The sequence below is a fragment of the Scyliorhinus torazame genome, chromosome 2, assembly GCF_047496885.1.
Source record: "Scyliorhinus torazame isolate Kashiwa2021f chromosome 2, sScyTor2.1, whole genome shotgun sequence".
Taxonomy (NCBI): Eukaryota; Metazoa; Chordata; class Chondrichthyes; order Carcharhiniformes; family Scyliorhinidae; genus Scyliorhinus; species Scyliorhinus torazame.
In genome coordinates this window covers 31,718,510-31,738,534 of record NC_092708.1, presented here as the reverse complement: position 1 = coordinate 31,738,534, position 20,025 = coordinate 31,718,510, and the positions used below count along the sequence as shown (strand labels likewise).

The 20,025-nt window shown below is 54.4% G+C and overlaps 1 protein-coding gene across 3 annotated transcripts in view; it reads left to right on the top strand.

Annotated features, from left to right (window-relative positions):
* Positions 1–7,839, top strand: part of gypc (glycophorin C (Gerbich blood group)) — a 131,803-nt gene extending 123,964 nt beyond the window's left edge. For all 3 annotated transcript variants that reach the window (XM_072470047.1, XM_072470028.1, XM_072470037.1), the window contains exon 4: positions 5,569–7,839. In XM_072470047.1, coding sequence (XP_072326148.1) covers positions 5,569–5,765 — 197 coding nt within the window. In that variant the 3' untranslated portion in view covers positions 5,766–7,839. The remainder of the gene's footprint in view (positions 1–5,568) is intronic.
* Positions 7,840–20,025: the final 12,186 nt, after the last annotated feature.

Genomic DNA, 20,025 nt, shown 5'->3' with positions numbered 1-20,025 from the left:
GAGGGAGGGAGAGAGAGGGAAAGAGGGGGGGAGAGAGAGAATGAGAGGGGGAAGAGAGAGAGAGCGTGAGAGAGAGAGAGAGCAAGAGGGGGAGAGTGAGAGAGAGAAAGGGGGGGAGAGAGTGAAAGAGGGGAGAGAGAGAGGGGAGCCAGCGAGTTGGGGGGGGGGGAAGCCGAGAGAGAGAGGGGGGGCAGAGGTGGGGGGTAGAGAGTGAGAGGGAAAGTATGTAAGTACGTACGTAAGTAAGGACTGTTCCTTTCTCCACAGGCGTTGCCAGACACACTGAGATTTTCCATTATCAGTTCACCAGGTCTCCAGCAAGCGCAGTAGTTTTGTTTTTATTTTAGGTTAAAATTGAGCCTAATCTCTCTTGAGGTCAGACTCATTCATTCCATTGCAGCCCAATGACACCTGGAGTAAGTAAGTGGGACAAAGCTGCTGGAAGGACACTGAAGAACTGTCAACTTTTCACAATAAGAAGTCTTACAACACCAGGTTAAAGTCCAACAGGTTTGCTCCGAAAGCTAGTGTTTGAAACAAACCTGTTGGGACCTTCAACCTGTTGTAAGACTTCTTGCTCCGCTCACCCCAGTCTAACGCCGGCATCTCCACATCATAACTTTTCACAAGATTTACAAGTGTTTGTGAATGGAAAGGGACAAAAACACACTGTTTCATTTTAAGAAATATGTATTTGCTATTATTTCATGGGAGCCGTCAATGAAAGTCCCAGTCAGTGAGAAGGGACATCGGCAACTGCTTAATGCTTCTCTCTGGCTGATGTATTGCTTACCATCTCTTTCTTTCTCCTCCCCCAGCAAATTAAATAGTTAATTCTTTGTGGGGTGTTGCCTCGGAGGCAACAGCTCCCCTCTGATCACTTCACTGAGGTGTCATCATTGATACACGAGTTCTGAACACTTGTCAGTTGGGCAGGGAATCGCTGAATTTGATTTGATTTGATTTATTGTCACATGTACCGAAGTACAGTGAAAAGTATTTTTCTGCGGCCGAGGGAACGAACACAGTACGTACATAGTGGACGAAAGAATAATCAACAGAGAACATTGACAAATGGTACATCGACAAACAGTGATTGGTTACAGTGCAGAACAAGGGGCCAAACAAAGCAAATCCGTCCCTCTTTCTCTCTCTCTCTCTCTCTCTCTCCCCCTCTTTCTCTCTCTCTCTCTCCGTCCCTCTTTCTCTCTCTCTCCGTCCCTCTTTCTCTCTCTCTCCGTCCCTCTTTCTCTCTCTCCCCCTCTTTTTCTCTTTCCCTCTCTCTTTGTTCTTTGTTCAAGAGCAGCATAGGGCGTCGTGAATTGTGTTCTGACAGGTAACAGATCAGTCCAAGGGGGAGTCATTGAGGAGTCTTGTAGCTGTGGGGAAGAAGCTGTTCCTATGTCTGGATGTGCGAGTCTTCAGACTTCTGTATCTTCTGCCTGATGGAAGGTTCTGGAAGAGGGCAAAGCCTGGCTTTGAGGGGTCTCTGACAATGATGTGTGCTTCCTGAGGCAGCGGGAGGTGTATACAGAATCAAGTGGAGAGTGGCAAGCTTGTGTGATGCGTTGGGCTAAACTCACCACACTCTGCAGTTTCTTGCGATCTTGGACCGAGCAGTTGCCATACCAGACTGTGATGGAGCCGGATAGAATGCTCTCTATCGCACATCTGTACAGGTTTTTGAGAGTCGATGCAGACATGCCAAATTTCTTTAGCTTCCATCGGAAGTAGAGACGTTGTTGGGCTTTCTTGACTGTTGCATCAACGTGAGTGGACCATTATCCATTAAATCAAATCCTGTCTTTCACCTGAGTGTCCTCACCCACACCATTCCACTGGATAGAAATTGAGTCAATCGTTCCAAGAGGGAACGGTATTTGTGACAAAACTGCATTGATTTACAAGGAAAATGGTTACTCATTGGGAGAAGCTGATCATTTAGAATTTTAGTAATTGAATCGTCCCAACTTACACACTTCTTTTCAGTTCTGCTTCTGAGGTTGATCTTGCAAACAGTTTGCCAGCGTTACCATCGTGCCTTAGAACCTTCTCAGTCGTCGATGCTTTAATTTGCTTGCTTTAACTCCTAATTCAGCTTGCTGCTTATTTTTCAGTTTGGTCCTGCACCCTGACCTCCGGACCAACCAGTTGAAATAGTGTGCAAAGGTCGTTGTCCCATCAAATGGTTTCAGGCAACGTAAATTCCAATGTATTGATCCGCAGTCAATGAGGAGTTAGAGGTTGAAAGCTGGTAGGAAGTAAATTTAAGCTGACAACGGAGGGACAGGGGGTGGGGGGGGTGGTGGGGGGGGGAGTACTTCCTCAAGTTCCAAATTTTGGGGAGAATCAGACAGGAATGCAAAAAAGGTGAGAAATATCGAGGTTGTCCGCAGCAATGGAAACCCGTACCAGCCTCCCCGAACAGGCGCCGGAATGTGGCGACTAGGGGCTTTAACAGTAACTTCATTTGAAGCCTACTTGTGACAATAAGCGATTTTCATTTCATTTCATTTGGATGTACCATTGTGGCAAGCGCAGTGTATCCTCACACTGAAGCTTTAGCCTCAGTGTAGTTTATAAGGGGGAGAATGATTTTTGTGGGTTGAGACAAATTTGTTTGTAATTAGCAAGTCTGATACTGATTAAGTCCCGAAGCTGTAATTTAATCAAGTGATTTCAAAGAACATCGCATGTGGCCCCGATGAAGCACAGATCATACCTAACGCACCAGTGGCACCCTGGATTTAAATTAACAATTTATGATCACTGCCAGATAATTGTTGTTTTTCTTCACTTTTCATCAATTACAGCACTGCTGCTTTTCCCAACAGGAGATTTCACGAATCAGTTGCTAATTGCAAGATTTTTATTCGGGCCCTAAATTATTTTTCATTCCTTTATTTCCACCCCCCACTTTCAGGACTTCAAACAAGTTTAACTTTAGACATTTCCAACAGCAAAGAGCCAAGTTTTTAATCCTACCCCATCTTTTTCAGTTTTATTTGTGAACGTAGCAAAGTTCACTCAGTGGAACTTGAAAATTAGAGTTACTTATTGCTGTTGTTGGTTGTGTCGCTCAAACTGCCAAGTTGCTGGAGGTTTTTATTATCGTGGCACCTGTTTAACAGAACAGCAAGAAGTCTTACAACATCAGGTTACAGTCTTAACAGGTTTGTTTGCAATCACTAGCTTTCAGAGCACTGCTCCTTCCTCAGGTGAATGAAGAGGTGGGTTCCAGAAACATTTATATGGACAAAAGTCAAAGATGCAATACGATACTTTTAATGCAGAGGATCCTTCATCATCCAGTACGGAGCGGAGCAACTACAACATCATCTTCGCAGCCTTCAACACGTCATCGATGAAGATGAACATCTTGCCAAGGTCATTCCCACACCCCCACTACTTGCCTTCAAACAACCGCGCAACCTCAAACAAACCATTCTTTGCAGCAAACTACCCAGCCTTCAGAACAGCGACCATGGCACCACACAACCCTGCCATGGCAACCTCTGCAAGACGTGCCAGATCATCAACATGGGTGCCACCATTACATGTGTGAACACCACCCACCAGGTACGTGGTACATACTCGTGCGACTCGGCCAACGTTATCTACCTCATACGCTGCAGGAAAGGATGTCTCGAAGCGTGGTACATTGGCGAGACCATGCAGACGTTGCGGCAACGGATGAATGGACATCGCGTGACAATCGCCAGGCAGGAATATTCCCTTCCAGTCGGGGAACATTTCAGCAGTCAAGGACATTCAGCCTCTGATCTTCAGGTTAAGCGTTCTCCAAGGCGGCCTTCAGGAAGCGCGACAATGCAGAATCGCCGAGCAGAAACTTATCGCCAAGTTCCGCAAACATGTACGGCCTCAACCAGGACCTTTGATTCATGTCGCATTACATTCACCCCCACCATCTGGCCTGCAAAATCCTACCAACTGTCCTGGCTTGAGACAATTCACACCTCTTTAACCTGTGATTATCCCTCTCTCCAGTTGCTCCGTTTGGACCTGCAGCTTAATTACCTACAAAGATTTGCATTCAAAGTATCGTATTGCATCTTTGACTGGGTCTAAAAAAAATTCTGGAACCCACCTCTTCATTCACCTGAGGAAGGAGCAGTGCTCTAAAGGCTAGTGATTCGAAACAAACCTGTTGGACTTTAACCTGGTGTTGTAAGACTTCTTACTGTGCTCACCCCAGTCCAATGCCGGCATCTCCACATCATGTTTAACAGAGGCAGCGGCAATATGATTTTTCTTCTGCTGTAACACACTTCAAGGAGCAATTTATTTGTTTGCGCTGTTCATCTGACGCCAAGTAATAATAATCTACGAATAAGAATCTTTATTATTGTCACAAGTAGGTTTACATTAACGCTGCAATGAAGTTACTGTGAAAAGCCCCACATTCCGGCGCCTGTTCAGGTACAAGGAGGGAGAATTCAGAATGTCCAATTCACCTAACAAGCACGTCTTTCGGGACCCATGGGAGGAAACCCGAGCACCCGGGGGAAACCCATGCAGACACTGAGAACGTGCAGACTCCACACAGACAGTGACCCAAGCCGGCGATCGAACCTGGGACACCGACGCTGTGAAGCAACAGTGCTAAGCACTGTGCTACCGTGCTGCCCTAAGTATTGGCTGAGTTGAAATTTCCATTCAGTCGCACATTGGGAAGACCAACTGTACTCCTGGATTTTGAGTCTTCGCCAGGCCTGGGACAGAGGTGGGTGGGTACTAAAAATAGCATTGTTCACTGGCATGCCCATTCCCTGGATCCATCCCATCCCCAGGCCTATTTTCCAGGGGTGAGATGGGGGGGGGGGGGGGGGGGATGCAGTGGCAGGTCAACCCACCTGCACGCAAAGGGTAGAGAATTAAGCTTTTAAGGCTATTTGAAGGAGACCAACTGAGATTTTTCAGTCCGCTTCCAAGGTGCAGGCAGCAGACTGGAGTGCAAACCTATAGATCCTCCTCTTCAAATATTTATTTCCAAAGATATGCAGGTTAGGTGGATTGGCAATGCTAAAATTACCCCTTAATGCCCAAAGATCTACAGGGGAGTGGGCCTCGGTAGAGAGCTCTCTCAGAGGGTTGGTGCAGACTCAATGGGCCGACTCTTCTGCACTGTATGGATTCTATGATTCATTCCCTTTTTAAAATGACCATTGAATCTGCTTTCACCGGCTTTTCGGGGAATGCATTCCAGATCATAATAAGAATAGTCATCATAACTCGCTGTGTTAAATTAATTCCTTCCCCTTGGTTTTATATTGGATAGGATTTGTTTATTGTCATGTGTACCGAGGTACAGCGAAAAGTATTTTTCTGCAAGCAGCTCAACAGATCATTAAGTACCTGTTGAGCTTCTCACAGAAAAATACTTTTCACTTGATAAAATATTTATAAATAGTATTTATAAAAATACTTTATATGTTATTCCAGCATTTTCCAATATGTACTATGTTGTAACTATTCAGTGCTCACCCAGTTAAGAATGTTCTTCTGCATCTGTTTTCTAGATACCTAAAGTTTCCACTTTACCAACAGGTATTATAGCTGCGGTGATATTTGTGGTTATTTGCCTCCTTGTGGTTCTAATCCGCTACCTGTATCGACACAAAGGCACATACCACACCAACGAGGCCAAAGGCACAGAGTTTGCAGAAAATGCCGATGCCGCTTTGAAAAGTGACCCCAACTTCCAAGATGCAATGGATGAAAGCAAGAAGGAATACTTTATCTGACAGCTGGCAGCCCTGTTAGTTAGAGGCTGAATGTTAACACTACAACTAGGACTAGCCGTTCACAGGCAGAGAGCCCCATGGCGGGGGAAAAATAGCAAGTGGAAAATTTGATATTTAACTCCTCTCTATCTGAGAGAAAGTCATGAAGTCAGTGCTTTATTTGCCAGTAAGACCGCACACCAGTGGAAAAGACAATTTTATACACGCCTCTGACATTATTTTTATATTGCGTTTCCAAAGTACCACTGAAGTGCCTGCATACAGACATTATACCAGTGTAACCTGTTAACATTTAACAACCTGCTTTATGGATCTGCGATAAAAACCTAAATATCGACGTTACAAAACCACTAACAAAGTAACTTTCTTTTTTAGACCTCAAAACTTTATATATCTGGAGCCATGTGGGTGCAATACACATTTTTAAACACCAATCTTAGTAAATACTTTCACTATGTATTCCACGCTTAAGCCAGAGGTATCCTAAAAGATTGACCACACTTACTTAAACATTTCGCAAATAAAAGTCCTCTGGTTCAGTGTGAGCATGCACTATAGGCTGTGATACTGAGTAATGCAGGACAGGTAGTAAGGGTTGCGTTTCCATTCTTGATCTGTGGTGGGTTATTGAGCAGTCAGCAGCTCCCAATGATCACCCTCCGTTTGTGCGATGATGGAGGGGGTGAAATCAGCTGTTCTTGATCGACACCCAACGCCAAACCTCAAGTAAGGTGCATTTAAGCCAATGTTTCAGTGGGGTTACAATTTGAAGTCCATCTGTGACAGAGTCTTGAAAGCCTTCATTACTCATTGTCTCGGTTTGTGTTTATGAAGTATAGTCATTTTAGCCAGTCATGTTGACACATGGAGTGAACTAAGACGAGGTATAAGGAGAGGAGGGATGGGCTATCCCCAACATGGAAGTTTGTAACTGGTTACAACGAGAATTACTAACATTGGATCACTACTGTGGGGTGGCAATGATTCACAATGAAGTGCGTCAATCTACAAGTGATGTCTCTTCACTTTATTTTACATTGCATAGCCTTGATATAATAGAATGGATCTCTTTTTAGACTCTTTTGTGTGGATGTGCACTGAGTTCCTTCCTTTTCCTGCAATAAACCTTGGTATGGTGAAGTGCTGTAACATTAGGAAAGTGAAGTTACCTATTTTTCAATCAATATTTTTTACCTTTTTTAAAATTTGAATACTGCACAAGTGTTTTAAGCCTTGGATTTCTATTAGAGCTTTCAGCATTTTACTGTGAATCTTGTGCTTTTCCCTTTTGCATTTTAATATTATGAAGGATATCGGATAATGGGATAATTTTAGTTTTCCATTTTTGTATATAGTTCTTCCTCCACCTCTAGTTTGACGAGTCTGATATATTCCTGCAGGATTGATCACTTAACCCCTGCCTCCAAGCATCTTGCCTTATCAAACTGGTTTTCTCTTCCTCATCTCCCAATAGATGATAGTGCTCAAGGGCAAGGATTTTCTTCTTATTTTTCTCCTGCAGTGTCCAAAAGATCAGTATCAGTTTTCGGAGGCTCGTAATTTCCCACCTGGAAAACTGAAACATTGAATCTAACTCTTCACTATTTCGTCCCCCTTTCTTCCCTGAGCAAGCTCGCTGGAAACCAGGACAATGGAATCTCCAACTCGGGGACCCCACACCTGTATGTGCAAAGTTATATCCGCGACAACAGATTTTGAAATGCGCTTTATTTCAGAGAATGGTTTCTCTCCTGTCAGGAATAAAGTCACCTCTTTTTCCTCTCCTCTTTCATTTAAAAACAAATCTAGCTGCTCTGGGACAGATTAGATGCCATGGAGCATGTGCAGGATAGGCTGTGTGCATATTAATATTAAACATAAGCATGATTTTTTTTTCTCAACCATTAGTAATGAGCCCTGTGGCCATTGCTGAGTAGTGTATGTCCTTGACAGTAATCATGTAATAATAAGATGTTAGAAACAATATACACTTTTATATGGAAACTGCAATAATTTTGTTGTGTACTTCCAACTGGAACCAATTGAAATAAGACAATAAAATCTCCAAAATGAACCTGGATTTGGTCTGATCATTTTCATTCTGGTTATTGGTGGTAAATAAAACTGAGAATTGACCACCATTTCTGTTTCATCACCAAATATTGATGACCCTCGTGGAGCGAAAGAGAACTTGTATTTAAATAGCGCCTTTCATGACATCCCAAAGCACTTTACAACCAATGAAGTATTTTTTCAATTTAAAAAAAAATCATTCACCGGATGTGGGTCAACATTTATTGTCCACCTCCCATTGCCCTCGAGAAGATAATGGTGAACTTGCTTCTTGACTGCAACACAATGGTTTGCCAGGCCATTGCAGAGGACAATTGCTGCAAGTCAACAACATTTCTGTGGCGCTGGCGACACATATAGGCCAGAGCTGGTAAGGACAGCTGGTTCAGGTTATGAGTGAACCAGATGGGTTTTTACAAGAATCCAATATTTCCGTGATCACCATTGCTGAGATGAGATTTTCATTCTGGATTTATTAAATTAACTGAATTGAAATTTCACCAGCTACTGTTAGGACACTGGACCAGACCCCAATTTGTGTTCGGACACCAGATGAGAAACCACAAACCATTTTTGCAATTTATTGTGAAAAAAGGGTACTTCAGCCGAGGAGCGATGACTCTGACCAATAGGTATCTTTTATGTCCAAACAAACTTTAATTAGAACACAGAATTAACCATATTAACTTCAAATAAATAGCTTTACAATTAACAGTTAAACAAACCATTCTTAAATGAAAGGAAAAAACTTCTATCAACATCTGCCACTTTATACATTCCGACAAAATAATCCTATACGGTTCAAACTCCACTCATAAATAAAGTTAGAAACCTGGATTGCATGCTGTTCTCTGTACAGATCTTTGGAGAGAGATCCTTTTCAGGAAAACCCTGGAAATCTTTCTACCTTGTCAGACTCAAAGTGTATTGCAATCTGCTGTTCAACTTAAAATCTTCTGGAAGACTGCAAAACTACAGACAGACCTGGATTCTCCAATTAATTACATAATCTGTATCCCACTAAGATGTCCCATGACCGGCATAGTTAGGAATAGACGCCATCCCTCAGTAATTATCTACATCCCAGGGAATCTCAAAACATAAACAATATTCCATTAGCCATCTCTCTAAATAAGTAAATGGGTAAAATCAATGATTAACTCACTTTAATGACACCTTAATTACAGTTTTAGCAGTCATACTTTCTGCATGAATTTGAACCCAGGGTTTGTATAACATTTTGTTTTGGATTTACGAACTATAAATAAAATATAAAATATAGCAATGTGATATATACAATTTCCTACATTGATCACAGGGATTTGAACATGTGTTTCTGGGTTATTCGTCCAGGCGTCTGGATTTCTAACCCAATAACAACCACTGTACTACAATCTCAGTGTAGTGTTCTAACTGTTGTGTTGTAGAAAATGCAGCAATTGTCCAGGACGAGCTGCCCCATAAACGGCAGTCTTGGACATGTTAAAATGACCAGATTATCTGTTTCAGTGATGTTGGTATATTGACCAGAACAAGTCACCTGTTCTCCTCTAAAAGAATCTTGTGGGATCTTTTAGCCTCAGAGGGGCCTCAGCTTAACATCTCATCTTAAACATTTCCCACAATTGAGGGAATGCTGTGCTACTACAATTGTCTGTCAGTATACATTTTGTTCTCCAGTCCCTGGAATGGGACTTGAACATTGACCTTCCGACTCAGGTGCAAATGATACGAACTGAGCTGCAGTTGGCGCTTAAGCTTTCAATTTTAGAATTTGGTAATGTTAAGTGCGCAGCTTCTATATTGTTAATACTTTTCTGGCTCTCACACGGTTGAAAATCTATACAAAAAGCTGCTTCGCAGAGGTTTCTCCCGAAAGTCAGTTGAATCTTGGTTTTCACTTTCCCAATAATATTGGGAAGCACGGTAGCCTTGTGGATAGCACAATTGTTCACAGCTCCAGGGTCCCAGGTTCGATTCCGGCTTGGGTCACTGTCTGTGCGGAGTCTGCACATCCTCCCCGTGTGTGCGTGGGTTTCCTCCGGGTGCTCCGGTTTCCTCCCACAGTCCAAAGATGTGCAGGTTAGGTGGATTGACCATGATAAATTGCCCTTAGTGTCCAAAATTGCCCTTAGTGTTGGGTGGGTTATGGGGATAGGGTGGAGGGGCGAAATTCTCCGTTATCGGCGGAAAGTCCGCCGATCGGCACAAAAAACGGCGCAAATCTGACTTGCGTCACGTCGGAAAAATGGGTCGAAAGTCTCCGGCCCGAAATGGGCTAGCAGCGACGTAACGGGATCCACACTTGCGCAGTGGTTCACGCCGTGCAGCGTCAAACGCGCCGCACGGCGTGACGGCTCATAAGGCCACGCTGCTCCCCCCCCACCCGACCGGAACACCCGACCGCAACACCCGATTGGATGGCTGGCCGCCGCTCAGCCCCGAGGTTCGAGTCACGGGATGTGGAGGCGCTCCTGGACGCGGTGGAGCAGAGGAGGGACGCCCTGTATCCCGGGCACGGCCGCAGAGTTGCCCCACGCCACAGCCGGCATCTGTGGAGGTAAGTGGCAGAGGCCGTCACCGCTGCGGCCCTGACACCACGGACAGGCACCCAGTGCCACAAGAAGGTGAACGACCTCGTCAGAGCAGGCAGGGTGAGCCTCCCCATATCCCCCCCTCCCCCATATCCCCCCTCCCCCATATTCCCCCCCATATACCCCCTCCCCTTATCCCCATATCCCCCCTCCCCATATCCCCCCTCCCCCATATTCCCCCTCCCCCATATCCCCCCTCCCCCATATCCCCCCTCCCCCATATCCCCAAGTGAATCCAGCCCTAACCTTAACCTCTGCAATGCACGCGCAACCGATGGCGTGCATTCATATACCTGCCTAACAGTGTTGCCTTTTACCCCTGCCACCCCCCCCCCCCCCCCCCCAAGGATAAGCGCGCACACAACAATAGGTAGCATGTGAGGACTGAAGGAGGTCCCGCTGATGAGAGGCCACTGACCGAACACGAGGAAAGGGCCCTGGAAATGGCTGGCGGACCTGACGACCGGGAGGTTGCTGGTGCAGAGGTCGGGGGCGTAGTAGCAAGTGAGCCACCGACAGCCCGTCCCCATATCCCCTGTCCCCTATATCCCCCTCCCCCATATCACCTGATCACTGCCTGATGTCTAACCATGCATGCTTCATTGTGTATCGCAGGACCAAACGTCCAGGCACCCATCCCCGCAGATGCAGACCGCCCGCAGGATGCCCCTCGGAGGCCACGGGAGACGGAGAGACCCGGACCCTCCAGCTTGCGACGCCCGCAGGATGCCCCTCGGAGGCCACGGGAGACGGAGAGAACCGGACCCTCCAGCATGCGACGCCCGCAGGATGCCCCTCGCACACCACGGGAGAAGGAGAGACCCGCACCCTCCAGCATGCGACGCCCGCAGGATGCCCCTCAGAGGCCATGGGAGACGGAGAGACCCGCACCCTCCAGCATGCGACGCCCGCAGGATGCCCCTCGCACACCACGGGAGATGGAGAGACCCGCACCCTCCAGCATTCGACGCCCGCAGGATGCCCCTCGGAGGCCACGGGAGACGGAGAGACCTGGAGCAACAGGGAGACGACACCCCCGTCACGTGCGGGAGCGACCACCCAGCAACGAGGGGGGCAGCCACAGGCCCCCGTCACATCCGAGCCAGGACACCACTACCCAGGACACCACTACCCGGGACACCACTACCCGGGACACCACTACCCGGGACACCACTACCCGGGACAGCACTGCCCAGGACACACCTACCCGGGACAGCACTACCCAGGAAGACGAAATACCGGACAGTGACTCAGAGTGGATGGGTGGAGACGAACCCCCACCCCAAAGTGCCATGGACTCCGAGTGGGACGAAGAGCACGACACAACGCCACTGCTGTCACCAACACCCTCCACTCACCTCGGCTGGGCACTTTAGTGATGAGGCGTCTGGTACACACACTGGTGCGCACAACACAGCCGTCCCGGTACAGCAGGTGGAGGTAGGAGCAGCAGAGGGGCCGGGCGGTCGGAGGGCAGCCCAGCCCAAGCGAACATCTGCCGCCCAGATGGATCCCGGGTTCCTGGAGTTACCACACCCACACATAGATCCGATGCAACCACCGACCCGGAGACGAGCGAAGAGGGTGACGGGCGGCTTGCGGCGGCTGCAGTCGCAGGTGGAGGAGTCCACCCGCATCCAGGAGCTGGGAGTGGTGCCGGTCATGCGTGCCACCCAAGCTGACACCGCACGGGTGGCGTCCGCGGTGGAGGCAATGGGTGCGATGGTGTCAGACATGGGGAACGGTTTGCGAGGCCTGGGGCTTTCCGTGCAGGCGGCGTCCGTGGCCCAGGAAATGGCTGCCCTCTCACAGGAGGCCATGAGCCAGTGCCAGCGCCAGATGGCAGAGGCACTCAACGCCATAGCCCAGTCTCTGCAGGCAATGGCCCAGTCTCAGCAGGCCATGGCCCAGTCTCTGCAGGCCATCGCTGAGGGCATCGGCGCCAGTGGGCATGTGCGAGCCGGCGTCGCACTGTCACAGACAGGGTTTGCCAACCCCCTGGGCTCCATGGCTGCAAACCTGCAGACCCCTGTCGATACCAGCACGGGCCTCCAGGACTGGCAGCGCCAGATGTCGGGGGGGGGGCGTCGGATGGCCAGTCCGTTCGCATCCCCCACCCATGTAGAGGCCTGGGGGCCATCGGGCACCCCGAGGGAGGAGGAGGTGGTGTGGTCCGTCCCGGCTCCCCCTGTAGGGGAGGTCCCGGTACACCGCGACACCTCGGACTCTCCCCCCCCCCCCCCCTTCCGTCCCAGGTGCATCGGGTGGGCAACGGGCAGGACAGGCTGGCAGCTCGCCATCCCAGTCGCCCGGGCCGCAGCCTGGCCCATCTAGGCCAGGACGCCCCAGGAAACGGCCGCCAAAGGGATCCAGTGTCAGAGGGCAGGAATCACAGAAGTCCACCTCCAGTTCTGCTGTACCGTCTGGGGAACCACGTAGACGTAGTCAAAGGGCCCGTAAGGCCAAACAATTAGACACTGAGTAAGTTGGCACGGTTGCAGGGCACAGATGAGTTTTAGGGGCTAGGGCACGCGCATGAACTCCTTTGGTTATTAAAGTCAATGTTACACCTACAGAAGCTGCCTTTGTGCTCTGTCCAAAGCGTGCGGGGGTGTCATGTACGTTGAGCGCAAGTGTGTGTGTGAGGGTTGGTCTTACCTCATCCCCAGGTGAGTCTGCCCCCTTCCCCCTGGGCCGCCATCAACATCCCCCGGGCAGAGGACGGGACCGTGCGCTGCAGTGTCACAGCCGCATGCAGGGATGGTCCGGGTGGATGGTGGTACTGTGGCCATGAGTCAGACATAGTCCAACGATGTAGAGCCAGGAGCTCACCGCAGGGCGGGTTGTCATCATCCTCCATGGCTTGCGATAGACACGCGTCCACCCGCAACTGTGTGAGCCCGGCCCATTGTGCCGCAGGTGGATCGGCAATGGGGGGGGGGGTGGTGTGCATGCGGGTCGGGTGGGTGGGGTTGGGGAGGGGGGTGAGGGTGCTGGGTGGGTGGATGGGTGGGGGGTGTGGGTGGTCGGCTGTTGCCATGGTGTGCGGTCTGTGGCCATACTACCCGATTCCCACGCCCATCTAGTCAGTGAAGCAGGCATCTATCAGTCTGTCCCGTGCCCGCTGGGCCAGCCGGTAATGGTGGACAGCCACCCGCCTGTGTCTACCCCGTCTGCCCTGACCATTACCCCCATCCCCCTCATCTGGGAGGACTGCGCCTCTTCCTGCTGCTCCTCCACTCCGCCCTCCTCTGCCTGCGGCACATCGCCCCTCTGCTGGGCTATGTTGTGCAGGACGCAGCACACCACAATGATGCGGCCGACCCTATCTGACCGATACTGGAGGGCGCCCCCAGAGAGGTCCAGGCACCTGAAACGCATCTTCAGCACGCCAAAGCTCCTCTCTATCACTCCCCTTGTCGCTACATGGGCATCATTGTAGCTGTTCTCCGCCTCATTGCGTGGCCTCCGTATAGGCGTCATCAGCCACGATCGCAATGGGTAGCCCCTGTCGCCCAGCAACCAGCCCCTCAGCCGGGGATGGCGTCCCTCGTACATGCCGGGGATGGATGACCGCAACAACACGTATGAGTTGTGTACACTGCCTGGGTAACGGGCGCAGATGTGCAGGATCATCATGCGGTGGTCGCAGACCACCTGTATGTTCATCGAATAGGTCCCCTTCCTATTGGTGAACACGGCCCTGTTATCTGCAGGTGGCCGCACGGCGACGTGCATCCCATCGATCGCGCCCTGGACCATGGGGAACCCGGCCACGGCAGAGAAGCCCACGGCCCGGGCATCTTGGCTGGGCCGGTCCACGGGGAAGCGGATGTAACGGTGCGCCATGGCATATAGGGCATCTGTCACTGCCCGGATGCACCGATGCACCGATGTCTGCGATATGCCGGACAGGTCCCCACTCGGTGCCTGGAATGACCCCGTTGCATAAAAGTTCAGAGCCACCGTAACCTTGACGGACACGGGGAGAGGGTGTCCCCCGCCAGTGCCACGCGGTGACAGGTGTGCCAGCAGGTGGCAGATGTGTGCCACGGTTTCCCGCCTCATCCGGAGTCTCCTCCTGCATTCCCGGTCCGTGAGGTCCTGGTATGACTGCCAGGGCCGGTACACACGGGGCGCCCTCGGGTGCCTCCGTTGCCGTGGGGCCGCGACGTCCTCCTCCCCCTCCTCGTCCTGTCGGTCAGGTGTCCATCCAGCCTGGGCGGCTGCCGCCTGTCCCTCTGCGGCTGCCTGCGCCGCCTCTCTGGCACGCTCCTCCTCCCCCCTCCTCATCCAGGGCAACATAGACATGAGCGGCTGCCGCCACAGCGGCCAACATCGCTGGATGATCGGAAAACACGACGGCCTGGTGGGGGGGAGGGAAACGACGACATGTCATCATTGCCCATATCCCCTCCTCCCCCCAGCCAGGTGGCATGGACCACATGGGTCCAACTGTTGGAGGCTGGCACCTGGCCAGGTGGACCAACTCACTTGCCCTCGCATCCCACTCCCCGGCACGGACCCCCCATCCCCCTCCCCGGCACGGAGCCCCCCCCAACCTCCACCCCGGCACGGACCCCCCCCCCCCAACCTCCACCCCGGCACGGACCCCCCCCCCCAACCTCCACCCCGGCACGGATCCCACCCCAACCTCCACCCCCGGCACGGGCCACCCATCCCCGTCCCCGGCACGGACCCCCCCCCCCTAAACCCCACCCCGGCACGGACCCCCCATCCTCCTCCCCGGCACGGACCCCCCCCAACCTCCACCCCGGCATGGACCCCCCTCCCAACCTCCACCCCGGCACGGACCCCCCCCCAACCTCCACCTTGGCATGGACCCCCCTCCCAACCTCCACCCCGGCACGGACCCCCCCCCCAACCTCCACCTTGGCACGGACCCCCCCCAACCTCCACCCCGGCACGGACCCCCTATCCCCCTCCCCGGCACGGACCCCCCCCCCCAACCTCCACCCCGGCACGGATCCCCCATCCCCCTCCCCGGCACGGACCCCCCCCCCAACCTCCACCCCGGCACGGACCCCCCCCCCAACCTCCACCCCGGCACGGATCCCCCCCCAACCTCCACCCCGCCACGGACCCCCCATCCCCCTCCCCAGCACGGACCCACCCCCAGCCTCCACCACGGCACGGACAACCCCATCCCCTTCCCCGGCACGGACCCCCCCCCAACCTCCACCCCAGCACGGACCCCCCATCCCCCTCCCCGGCACGGACCCCCCCCCAACCTCCACCCCGGCATGGACCCCCCCCCCCCCAACCTCCACCCCGGCACAGATCCCCCCCCAACCTCCACCCCGGCACGGACCCCCCATCCCCCTCCCCGGCACGGAACCCCCCCCAACTTCCACCCCGGCACGGACCCCCCATCCCCCTCCCCGGCACGGACCCCCCCCAACCTCCACCCCGGCACAGACCCCCCATCCCCCTCCCGGCACGGACCCCCCCCCCAACCTCCACCCAGGCACGGACCCCCCCCCCAACCTCCACCCCGGCACGGACCACCCCCCTAACCTCCACCCCGGCACGGACCCCCCCCCAACCTCCACCCCGGCACGGACCCCCCCCCCCCCCAACCTCCACCCCGGCACGGATCCCCCCCAACCTCCACCCCGGCACGGACCCCCCCATCCCCCTCCCCGGCACGGACCCCCCCCATCCCCCTCCCCGGCACGGACCCCCCCCATTACCCCCCCCCCCGGCACGGATCCCCTCCCGGCACTCCCCCGGAGCCCAGCCTACTCTAACCACCCCCCCCCCCCCCGCCGCACACACACACACACACACAACCCGAGACACACCTCTCCTCACGCATTCAGACTGCGGCCACGCCATCGCCTGCCCAGAGCCAACCCGCCAGGCCGTCACTCACCTCCTCGCTGGTCGGCGTGAGCCTGGAGCACCGGGGCACGCCGATGAAAAGGAGGTTTAATTTACGTCGACGTGAACGGTCATCACGTCGACGGGACTTCGGCCCATCCGGAAGGGAGAATATCGGCAGGCCGAAAATCAGCTGCCTTGCGCAGACACGTGACATTCTCCGACGGCAGCGGCGACATTAACGCCCCGCCGACTTTTCTCCCTTCGGAGACATCAGCAACCGGCGGGGGCGGGATTCACGGCGGCCAACGGCCATTCTCCGACCCTCTGGGGGGGTCGGAGAATGACGCCCCAGGTGTTGACCTTGGGTAGGGTGCTCTTTCCAAGAGCCAGTGCAGACTCGATGGGCTGAATGGTCTCCTTCTGCACTGTAAATTCTATGATAATCTATGATAATATTATCCAACTGTTGGTGAGATTTTATATCTGATAGATTTGTGACATGGAAGAAAAACTTGGCCCGGGTGGGAAAGGTGGGATGATTCCAGAATTCGAAGCGAAAAGAGAGATTTAACGATTAGGAGGAGGCCATTCAGCCCACTTGAGTTCATGCAGGCTCAGCTTGGAGCAACCCGTCCAGTCCAGTCCCATTCCCGGCTTTATCTCAGTAGCCCTGCAAGTTCACCTCTCTTGTGCCCAGCTAATTTCCTCAAAGGCCATTTCCTAAAGCAAACACAAAATGTAAGGGTTGAGGGAGCAATAAGTATGTCTTCTCCTCTCTTCCCTCCTATCAGGGTTGCAGCAATGCCTCAGTAAGTCCACACTGGGCTAGAGGCTGCATGGAGGATTCTGGCAATGGCAGAGAGGCTGAGGAATTGAAGATTATTGGGGGTGACACAGTAGCACAGTGGTTGGCACTGTTGCTTCACAGCGCCAGGGACCCTGGTTTGATTCCTGGCTTGGGTGACTGTGCGGAGTCTGCGCATTCTCCCTGTGTCTGCGCGGGTTTCCTCCGGGTGCTCTGGTTGCCTCCCACAGTCTAAAAATGTGCGGGTTAGGTGGATTGGCCATGATAAATTGCCCTGCAGTGCCCAAGTTTTAGGTGGGGTTACGAGGATAGGGAATCGGTGTGGGTTTAAGTAGGGTGCTCTTTCAAGGGCCGGTGTAGACTCGATGGACCAAGGAGCCTCCTTGTGCACTGTAACTTCTATGATTATAATCATTACTGTTTTCCAAATTAAACCTTCAAACTGAAGCTCTGTTTGCATAGGCCAACAACACTTGGGGTTTGACAGACAAAAATGACCAAAGGATCCATCTTGCTAATCGCATAAATCAATGGTAATGGTGGGTATTGACTAAACCTGGCAATAAGTCACTATCAATTAGTCTAAAGCAGACGTGAGGAGAAGACATTTGCAGTGGTAGACAGCTTAGGTTACAATAAATCCAAAGTCAACTTCTTCCCAAGATTGCTACACTTGCCTCAAACCATGTCTCAAGTTACTCATATATTCGATATTTTCTAAAAGAAATGCATCCGGGGAGATATTGTTGGAACTTGAGCTCCAGTTGGATGATTGAGCTAGTGTTGACTCTGGTCAGTGGACATCTATTTGGTTACTCAGAGCTTTAGGGCGAGATTCTCCGACCCCCCAGCGGGTCGGAGAATGGCCGTTGGCCGCCGTGAATTCCGCCCCCGCCGAAGTCTCCGAAGGGAGAAACGTCGGCGGGGCGTCAATGACGCCGCAGACCTCGGAGAATGGCACGGGGTGGGCGCAAGGCAATCGATTTTGGGCCTGCCGATATTCTCACGTCGACGGGATGACGGGTCACGTCGGCGTAAATCAAGCCTCCTTTTAAACTGCGTCAACCTGTGCTCCAGGTTTACGCCGACCAGCGTGGAGGTGGGTGACGGCCTGGGGCGTGGCCGCAGTCTGAATGTGTGGGGGAAAGGTGTGTCTCGGGTTGTGTGTGTGTGTGTGCGGCGGGGATGGTGGTTAGAGTGGGCTGGGCTCCGGGGGAGTGCCGGGAGGGGGGTTGAGTGCCGGGGATGGGGGGTTGAGTGCCGGGGATGGGAGGATGAGTGCCGGGGAGGGGGGATGGGGGGGTCCGTGCCGGGGAGGAGGATGGTGGGGTCCGTGCCGGGGAGGAGGGATGGGGGGGTCCGTGCCGGGGAGGAGGATGGGGGGGTCCGTGCCGGGGAGGGGGGATGGGGGGGTCCATGCCGGGGAGGAGGATGGGGTCCGTGCCGGGGAGGGAGGATGGGGGGGTCCGTGCCGGGGAGGGAGGATGGTGGGGTCCGTGCCGGGGAGGAGGATGGGGGGGTCCGTGCCGGGGAGGGGGAATGGGGGGGGTCCGTGCCGGGGAGGGAGGATGGTGGGGTCCGTGCCGGGGAGGAGGATGGGGGGGTCCGTGCCGGGGAGGGGGAATGGGGGGGGTCCGTGCCGGGGAGGAGGATGGGGTCCGTGCCGGGGAGGAGGATGGGGGGGGTCCGTGCCGGGGAGGGAGGATGGGGGGGTCCGTGCCGGGGAGGAGGATGGGGGGGTCCGTGCCGGGGAGGGGGGATGGGGGGGTCCATGCCGGGGAGGAGGATGGGGTCCGTGCCGGGGAGGGAGGATGGGGGGGTCCGTGCCGGGGAGGGAGGATGGGGGGGTCCATGCGGGGAGGAGGATGGGGGGGTCCGTGCCGGGGAGGAGGATGGGAGGGTCCGTGCCGGGGAGGAGGATGGGGTCCGTGCCGGGGAAGAGGATGGGAGGGTCCGTGCCGGGGAGGGGGGATGGGGGGGTCCGTGCCGGGGAGGAGGATGGGGGGGTCCGTGCCGGGGAGGGGGGATGGGGGGGTCCATGCCGGGGAGGAGAATGGGGTCCGTGCCGGGGAGGGAGGATGGGGGGGGGTCCGTGCCGGGGAGGGAGGATGGGGGGTCCGTGCCGGGGAGGAGGATGGGGGGGTCCGTGCCGGGGAGGGGGGATGGGGGGGTCCGTGCCGGGGAGGAGGATGGGGTCCGTGCCGGGGAGGAGGATGGGGGGGGGTCCGTGCCGGGGAGGGAATATGGGGGGGTCCGTGCCGGGGAGGAGGATTGGGGGGTCCGTGCCGGGGAGGGGGGATGGGGGGGTCCATGCCGGGGAGGAGAATGGGGTCCGTGCCGGGGAGGGAGGATGGGGGGGGTCCGTGCCGGGGAGGGAGGATGGGGGGGTCCGTGCCGGGGAGGAGGATGGGGGGGTCCGTGCCGGGGAGGGGGGATGGGGGGGTCCGTGCCGGGGAGGAGGATGGGGTCCGTGCCGGGGAGGAGGATGGGGGGGGTCCGTGCCGGGGAGGAGGATGGGGGGGTCCGTGCCGGGGAGGAGGATGGGAGGGTCCGTGCTGGGAGGGGGGGATCCGTGCTGGGGAGGAGGATGGTGGGGTCTGTGCCGGGGAGGGGGGATGGGGGGGGTCTGTGCCGGGGAGGGGGGATGGGGGGGGTCCGTGCCGGGGAGGAGGATGGGGGGGTCCGTGCCGGGGAGGGGGGATGGGGGGGTCCATGCCGGGGAGGAGGATGGGGTCTGTGCCGGGGAGGGAGGATGGGGGGGGTCCGTGCCGGGGAGGGAGGATGGGGGGGCCGTGCCGGGGAGGACGATGGGGCGGGGGTCCGTGCCGGGGAGGGAGGATGGGGGGGTCCGTGCCGGGGAGGGAGGATGGGGGGGTCCGTGCCGGGGAGGGAGGATGGGGGGATCCGTGCCGGGGAGGAGGATGGGGTCCGTGCCGGGGAG